General features: G+C 43.5%; 1 protein-coding gene across 3 annotated transcripts in view; it reads right to left on the bottom strand.

Annotated features, from left to right (window-relative positions):
* Positions 1-9,242, bottom strand: part of LOC127604123 (ras-associating and dilute domain-containing protein-like) — a 40,087-nt gene that overhangs the window by 1,617 nt on the left and 29,228 nt on the right. For all 3 annotated transcript variants that reach the window (XM_052071033.1, XM_052071031.1, XM_052071032.1), the window contains 5 exons: positions 6,530-6,702; positions 5,476-5,620; positions 5,201-5,385; positions 789-1,167; positions 511-722 (listed from right to left, as the gene is read on the bottom strand). In XM_052071033.1, coding sequence (XP_051926993.1) covers positions 511-722; positions 789-1,167; positions 5,201-5,385; positions 5,476-5,620; positions 6,530-6,702 — 1,094 coding nt within the window. The remainder of the gene's footprint in view (positions 1-510; positions 723-788; positions 1,168-5,200; positions 5,386-5,475; positions 5,621-6,529; positions 6,703-9,242) is intronic.

Genomic DNA, 9,242 nt, shown 5'->3' with positions numbered 1-9,242 from the left:
GAAATGGAGTTGAGGTTATCCTAAAGCAAGAGTTTGTTCACAATGTTCTGGAGGTGGAAAGATTGTCGAAAGAGGGTGATGAGGATGAAGCTTGAAATGGAGGTTGTTGTGTTTAATGTTGTTCATGGTTACGTAGTGACGGAAGACCTGAGGGTTGTTGGTTACAGAGGAAAAAGGATGACACAATGTTAACGCCCCTGAGGAGGAAAAGCCTGTCATGATTCTGCTCTTGTGTGTCTCAGGGAGGTGGCAGAGGAGGGCCTTCCCTCCAGCGTGCCAATGTTAGCCATGTATTTAAGGACTGCCGAATGGTCAAGTCTCTGTCGGATTATTAACCTTGTTTGCTACTCATGTTCAAGTGTTGTTTTCTTGACTTCTTGTTTTTTGATAACAAGTATAAGACAGATCGCAGAGTCAACATTACAGTGTAATTGTGTTTGTATTGCAATTTTTCCATCCATCCAATTTCTATACCGCTGAGTTGAGAAATTCATATCCAGTTCAACTAACCCTTGTGTCAACTAGAGCAAGACCAAGACCGCTTTTGTCACGCTCTAGCTCCAGACTGAAGATCTCATCGTTGTTGTCGTCAAAATGGTTGCCGGTCTCTTCGGCCTCTTCCTCCTCTTCTTCTATAAGCTCAAAAATCCTTTTCATACTGGTGTAATCTTGATTGAAACGGTCATCTTTCAGTGCAGCAAGGCATTCGAACATTAAGCCACCTGAAAGGGGGAAATTCATTGAAGCTTTTTCTTCAACGATATGAGCAAACAAGCATGCAGGTTTACCTTCGTCATGTGCACCAACATCAGAGGACCAGGAATGTGCATCTTGGTCTTGGTCTTCTTTAACCCAGTGAACAGGATCGAGAGTGAGGGGGGTGTTGGGCGGGGTGAGGAGACAGGAGGGGTCCAATGTCGATTTCCTTAATTCTGTGGTATCTCTTGTCTGTAGTTGTAGATTCCGAAGCTTCCGGGACAAAAGGAGGGCACCGCAGGAATTGAACTCATCCAAGTAGGGAACCGAGGAGTGGAGGGATGGTGATGCCGGTGATGGGGGTGAACCAGATGATGGCGGCAGAGTCTGGACGGTTGGCTGACAGAATACTGTTTTGATGGGCGTTGTAGCCATGATTTCCTCTCTGGATTTTGTCTCCATGGTGATACCCTGAAATACAAAAGCATTAAGGAAGGGAAATTGACTCAATTTTCTGAACCGCTTTATCCTCACAAGGGTCGTGGGGGGTGCTGGAGCCTAACCCAGCTGTCTTCGGGCAGTAGGCAGCGGACACCCTGAACCGGTTGCCAGCCAATTTCAGGGCACACAGGGACAAACAACCATCTGTGCTCACACTCACCCCAAAGCAGTGCTTCTCAATTATTGTCTGTCATGCTCCCCTCCCCCAGGAAAAAGAAAACATGTCCCCCCGCGCGACTATAAATCGTATCATTTGTCTTTAAAATTGTGATAAGTAAATCTTTGTATAACATTGTATCCTTATTAACGTATATGAGAACACCAAAGAAAAGAAATATGGACCAACTAAAACAAAGAATAGCTTCAGTAATTGTAACAGAAAATATTTTAAGTGCACCTGAAATTCAAAAATAAATTTAAATCCTAAATTTAACTATAAATTTTTTGACTGACCATGTCAAACCATACAATACTGAAAAATAAAATTACATAAAATCAATAAATAATGAATTCAAACTGATCACCAACATTCATTCAGGAGCACAATATGAAAAAAAAAACTTTAACCTGCAAAACAAAAATATTTAAAATAATTTGTGCTGATTTTTTTTTTTAAATCAAAGATGATGTTTGGATTAATGGCTACAAGTAGCAGTCACAAAGCGGGATGATTGTTGGCAATATTCGGCACGTTTTCGCTGAAAAAACACTCCAGCGGCGAGTCACCGTGATTGGGGTGTAATGTCTTTAAGTGACACCTTAATTTATTTGTCTTTATGCTGTCCGCTGCGAACATTTTTTGACACAGTTGGTACACCACTCTTTCCTTGCCTACCACCGTTGTCACAGTGAAGCCAAGAACTACATACGGTTCGTCATATTTCCTCATCTTAGCTTCCAGGAGACCTCTTTCCTCCGTCTCTCTCCGCCTGTCGACTTCGTGTCTGCACTTAATAGTCATACTCTGAGCTGTGTGCAAAGCACGCATGCTCAGTGCAAACAAAACATCGAGTGAATGCTCACTGCGCACACTCTGCCAATGAGAGCGTCACTGCCCCGTAATGTAGTGGAGGTGCAATTGCACTTCATTCTTGGACAGTAAAAAAATAAATTAAAATAAATAAAAAAGCATGTTCTCCGAGGTCAACCGCGCCCCCCTTGATGGCGCCCCACTATTTGAGACGCACCGCCCTAAAGGGACGATTTTCATGGTTCAATCAGCCTGTCATGCATGTTTATGGAATGTGTGAGGAAACCCGAGTACCCGGAGAAAACCCACGCAGGCACGGGGAGAATATGCAAACTCCACACAGGAAGGCCAGAGCTGGAAATTGAATCCTGCACCTCTGCACTGTGAGATCAACACACTCACCACAGGACCACTGGGCCGCCGGACTAAATTAACCATGTATACTAATTCAAGATTATTTTTAAGAACAGACCGAAGCGATGATTGTGATGTGAAAAAGAAATTAAGGGTGACCTGAGGTCCATGGTTTGCATGCCTACCTTATAATTTTCAGTGTCTCGGTTGTGATCTTGGCTCCCCATTCATCTAGTGACTCCAGCTTGCTCCCGCATTCGTAAAACACACACATTAGCTTCACTGAAGACTCTATCCATCCATCTATCCATTTTCTGATCCGCTTTATCCTTATAAGGGTCGCGGGGGGTGCTGGAACCTATCCTAGCCATCTTCGGGGAGTTGGCGGGGGACACGCTGAACCAGTTGCCAGCCAATCGCTGGGCACACAGAGACGAACAACCATCCGCGCTCACACTCACACCTGGGGACAATTTCAAATGTTCAATCAGCCTGCCATGCATGTTTTGTGAATGTGGGAGGAAACCAGAGTTACCCAGAGAAAACCCACACAGGCCCGGGGAGAACATGCAAACTCCATACAGGGAGGCCAGAGCCATAATGGAACCCTGCACCTCTGCACTAAGGGTGTGGAAAATAATCGATATTAATCGATACATCGATGCGCACGTGCGCGATCCGATTGCATCGGCTCATTCACTGGGTACAACGCGATTGACGGGTGAAATCGCGATTCATCACGATGCATTGATGGGTATCGGTAAAATCGCGATTCAAGCGCCGTTTTACTCATGTTAAACGTCACATATCTGCCCTTTCCTAGGCGCCATGAATGCACCATCATTGCTTTGCGTTTTGTGTTGAATACGGACGGTAGCCGTGCGTCACATACAGTCCAGTACACAACGAGCGAAACATTATGGAAGTTAGCGCACGCAGCAGCAAGGAAACTACTATATTTAATGCAGCCGCAACATTCAAATCTTATGTTTGGAAATACTACGGCTTCGAAAAGAAAGACGGAAAGCTTGATAAAACCTCCGTAATTTGGAAGGAATGTCGCATTAAGAAGCCATACAACGGCAGCACCACAAATATGCAGACCCACTTAAACCGATGGCACCAGATCACCGACAAGTTTCCCTCCCGCTTCCCCGCCCAGTTTCTCGTCGGACACCGGAGAAACTCTCGGTAAACCAGGTCAGGATCAGAAAAAAATTGCCTCTTATTTTGGGAGTCGCCTTGCAACTCACTGTGACCGCGCAATGGCTATAACTAAGGCCACTGCTTATTTCATATGCAAAGACCTCCAGCCTTAGCGTGGTGGACAACGAGGGTTTCAGACAGCTCGTGCACGTTTTGGAACCAGGTATAAAATACCAGACAGGTCTGTGTTCACTTACAAACATATTCCCGATGTGTACAACAAAGTGAGAAGTGAGATTACTGTGTCGCTGAACAGTGCGCAAAGAGTTGCACTTACAGTGGATGGGTGGACATCTTGCGCTATAGATTCATATACATATATATTATTATTATATTTCATATAAGACACTCAGTGAGAATAGTCTGTTTGTGTTTACACTATAGCAACAGCTGTGAGTCTCAGGTGCCAAATTGTTTACATTTTCTTTGCACAAAACCCAATTGTGAAAGGGCTTAAATAAGTTGTTTTACAAGTTCTACTCTTTATAAGGAATAAAGTGGCATCCTTTTTGTAATACCATACTGAATTCCATCTTTTTAAAAGCTTTTTTTCTTTGCTTATTTGCATCATGTTTAATTGCACAATATCGCAACAAATTGCATTGTATCGTATCGTATCGCATTGATTTGAACTTAATGTGTATCGCATCGTATCGCATCGTGACGACGGTGAAACGTATCGCATCGTATCGCCAGAAAATTCCATGTATCGTTTAAGTATCGCATCGCTGGCAGTGGATCGTGATGTGTATCGAATCGTCCTCAGTGCTGAGATTCACATCCCTACTCTGCACTGTGATGTCGACACGCTAACCACTAGACCACCGACCCACCCTCAATGAAGACTTCAAGACAAAATGAATCGTAAATGGTAGTCTACATGTAAGTACCTCTTGCAATTTGACGAGTGAGCGTCCGGCCTGTCTCCCAAAGTTTGCTGGGATAGATGCAGGCTCAAATGATGACAAACGGGAGAGGTTTCCAGTGACCTTGTAAGGATTTGATGAAGTGTGTCTGCAGCATTTAGTTTAGTTATGAAACGAAGCCAACCAGATTTTAGAAAGGTGTACCTAACAAAGTGGCTGAGTATTGAATCTAGACAGCAGTTGTGGCTCTTTCCTCCGAAATAATCGTTTTCTCATTCGGACTGTGAACTGTATTTTCTTTTCATTTCACACGTTTTTTCACTTTTATAGTTCCTGACTTTTTCTGTCCTTTCATACCAGTGTAATTTGTAACTTCCTTGTGCAGCATGTACTGTGGATCCATCAGCAGCAATCACAAAGTACAGAGAAACAGCAATTTACACTCGCATTGTGCGAGCAAGTCAGAACGAAAACCCAGGCGAGCACTAGTGGAGCACATACAAACTCTACACAGGAAGCAGGCGAAATTCAAACCCCGGAATTGTGAGGCAGACTAAACTCTGAGAACACCAGGCGGGCCTAACGTTTGAAAATGTGTTGCAGTTACCTGGTGCCGGTTCGACGCCATGATCCCATGTGACTGTAAATTAGGGAGGTTGAAAATGAAATCTTTGAGCTTGTTTAAGTGTTCAACCAGGCCCAAATCTGTCACTGCCCTTCCCACCATGAACTGGTAACCCCCATCTGGTAGCACAAGAGGATGATGGGTATCAAAACTCTGCAGGATATCATCTGAGAATGCAAGAGACATATAGGACATAATTGCATCGAGAACAAGAACAAATTATTGAAGGTCTGTACCGTAGGGTGGTCAGCACTCACCAGTTCTGTGCGCTTCCGTTTGGTCCCGGGCGCACGGAGTCCATGTGTGCCTGGTGGGACACGTTGGGCTGTAAAAACTGAGCAGGTGGTTCAGTTGGGCTGCGTTCAAGGCAGGGAACTCCGATCGCAGCGAGGCCCAGGAGGTCTATACTTACATGCACACAATAAAACGGAGTGTGAATAGTTTGTGCTTTGGTTTCACATATATTTTTGAAATCCGGGAGGATTTCAGGACTGTGGTGTGGGAGATGTGCTCACCAATCATCCACCATGCTGTCCCCTTTGTAAGATGAATAATAACAAAAATAAAGAAGATGTAAAAGCTAAATGTCTTGAATGGTCATCTCAATTCATTTCGTTATGAATTTACAGCATCATATTACATAAATGTAACTTTTTAAGCACTAGGATGTGGAATAGTTTACTTGCATCAAATGGGCTGCTCTCTCAAATGGAATCATTTCAGAATGACAAAAATAGGGTGCGGAAAATGTGCTCCAATTACTGACTCTTGGCATACCTTAAAGCATAGGTGGGCAAACTACGGCCTGCGGGCCAAATCCGTCCCATTGGTCTTTTTAATCCGGCCCGCCAAAGGTTGGTACACAATTAAGGTTCCATGTCAACGACTGCATTCATTTCATTTGGACTTGTAATGACAGGCATTTCGACGCCAGGTGGCACAGTTACCGGTACTTGAAGTTGCAGAGCATAGGGAGGAAGGGGGAGACGATACGGAAGCCCGCAGTAGCGCCAAGTCAAGCAAATCCCGTTCGACACGACAGAATAATATACTCTTAAAGTCTGAAAAACGTGCCAAAAATGCAAAATACTGCTTTTTAAATAAAGAAATCCAATTAATATTATGTTGAATTTAGTTCAACCTTTTGACCCGGCCCTCCATAATATTTTCTGGTTCTCATGTGGCCCTATACAAAAATATAATTGCCCACCCCTGCCTTAAAGGATTGTCACAGTCACGTTAAGACACCTGGAACTAGTTTGAATTATTGCTATTTATAAACGGTCTTCTTCTAAGTGTGCATCTTTTCACCTGGAGTAAATTTTTCCTTGGCGTAGTGAGAAGATTGATCGCTGATGAGAGCGTGCACGCAAGCTCTAAAGCCAGTTTTCCCAATCCGGTTGTCCTGGACCAATTCAGGAGCAAGTCAAAATTCGTCCGTATGCAAATGGCTGTAGACCGCTGATAGAAACCTGGCTCTGAGCCTGCAAACACATGAAGAAAAACTTTTCTTTAAAATTGGTTGCGACGTAAATAGGGTGATTTACTGAACTCTATTTTTATGACAGGGCTGGCTGTCATATGGAATAGCTCATCTGTCTTTGGTTCAAACATGACAAAATGCAGATGATTACCACAGAGTCAGCATAAAAAACATACTCCAACCAAAATGAAGGCACAAGTTTGGAGATATTGACGTTTCCTCAACGTCAACAGTGAATTCCACATATGTCAAATGCTATTTCATGAAACAGAAACACCTCCAAAAGCACATTGATCGCGGTTGAATTCCTTTGGTGATATATTTGTAGCGTGTCAACTGACACACGCTTCCTGTCAGTTCTCTCACTTCCCCTCCGCAATTCAGGCTAAATGTCATGAACCCCCTCAAAAAAACAAATCTCAATGAAGCACACTGTTACTGTGTGAAACACGCTCCTTATTTATGACGTGATCCTGCAGGAACTGAAGAATATTTTGGGTCCATACCGTCTAGGTTTTCTACGGAGCCCTTAAGGGGACATGGAAGGAAAAAAAACCCTTTGCTTCCCTCTCAAAGGTTTGCGAGATAACGCACATTTTGCTTTTTTTTTTGTATTTGCGTTTTTGTACTTGCGGGTCTCGCGTAGGATCTCATGTGCGGCTGAGTGAGAGATGATTCTACTTCGGGAAGGAGAGAATAATGGAGGAGGACTTGCAAACTGTATTAAAAACCAAGAACGGATTTAATGTATTTGTATTTCAAGCTAATTTCAAAGTAAAATTCCATTAAAATTGCCATCAAAGTTTGCTGTTTTCAGCGACCCGGAAGATGAGAGGAAAAGTACATCAACGCATTTTTAAAAAAGGGTCCACTTGCAAAATTTTTAAAAAAGTTTACATTATCTCGCAATCTTTGCGAAGGAATGCAGCCTTTTTGTCACGTCCCGTGCCCGCCAGCAGGTGGCGGGCTTTTCCCTCCGCCAACTGCACACCTGTCCGTAATTTCGGGTTGATTATCTGCCTTTATTAAGAGGCTCCGGCAGTCCACTCACTGCCGGAGAATTCCACGCCGTGCCATTGTTCGCTCGCGTTAAAACCTCTATAGTTGATTTCTCGTTGCCTTCTAGCCTTGTGGCCGTTTATCTTGCGTTCTCTCTAATCCCAAAATTGTATATTTAGTCTATAGTCTAATCAGACCTTCCTCGCCTTTTGTTTTTCTGTGAGCGTTTTCTGTTGTTTCCTTATTTCTTCCCTGGTCCTTATTTGACCAGCGTTTTTTGTTACTGTTTCCCTGTCGGGCTCTTTCTGTTCGTTATTAAAGACTTTTTGTGTTCATACAAAATCTTTTCGTGTCTGCTTTACCTGGGGATCCACCTCGTTATTTTGTTGTGCACGAGGCGATCTTTCATCGCCTCGGGCACAACGTGACACTTTTTTATTTCCGTGCCCTGTGAGGTGCTCGTAGTTTTCCCTGCTTAAGTAGTAATAAAAACTTTATTTGATAGGTTCATTATTTTTAGTTATCTTACATCCGCTTATCATTAATGTTATATTGATATTGAGTGATTTATTGATTAATTATGCTCGCAAAGAAGAAAGCTTATACCTGACATGATAAATTGATTATGCTTGCAAAGATGAACGCTTATGCCTCCAATCATTAATTAACTCTGCCTGCAATGAAGAACGCTTCTGCTTTTAATAAAGATATATTCTTCATTATGTACTCACATTTATCCTTTATATACTCACATTTATACTCAAGAATGCTTAGTGCACTGTGTGGAAGTTTAGGGACGCAACCACCTTTCCGAGGATGTGGTTGGGAAGAGATAAGTGTTAAGACTAAACAGTGAGCAAGGTTGGACATTGAATGGAGCCATCAACACCAGCTGCAACGTAATGTTTTTGTAACAATTGCACACATGTATGTAATTTACACTCACATACACACACATAGTCAAACAAGTTCAGTGTGTGTTCAACAGCCCCCACCCTTTAGGTTGGACACACCTATGTAGTAGATTTCCCAATAAATGAGGAGTGGAATGGGGAGATCTAGGGTGACGTGCCGAGAACTGAAACCAAACGCTTCTTATTACCTCCTGGTACCAGAATTGGGTCTCCTTTCTCCTCGTATTTTATTCCTGAGTGTCAAATTGGACCAACCTGACATTTTTGGGGGCTCGTCCGGGATCGCAATATACCTCACGCCTCCAGACACTTAGTCGACGGCCAGGAAGACCGTGGCCACGGCTAAAACACCCTTTCCGGGACGGGGTTTCGGCTCCTCGTCTTGGGGCTGAGGGTTGAAGCGAATCCAAAGGAGAGAGGACTATTCTTGGTAAGTAGGGCGGCCGTGTCCTGTAGGTACTTAAACTCCACATTAACACTCTTTCAAGCGTTGGATGAGTGTTTGCGTGCCGGGTTTGTAAAGAGGGAGGTCGGGGTAGTCTTTAAACCTGTTTTTAATTGGAACACTCTCAGGACAGGTGTTGCAGATTTGTAACAACCGAATACCTAGACTACACCTGGTTCGAGA

The sequence above is a fragment of the Hippocampus zosterae genome, chromosome 7, assembly GCF_025434085.1.
Source record: "Hippocampus zosterae strain Florida chromosome 7, ASM2543408v3, whole genome shotgun sequence".
Taxonomy (NCBI): Eukaryota; Metazoa; Chordata; class Actinopteri; order Syngnathiformes; family Syngnathidae; genus Hippocampus; species Hippocampus zosterae.
This window is presented reverse-complemented; position numbering and strand designations above follow the sequence as displayed.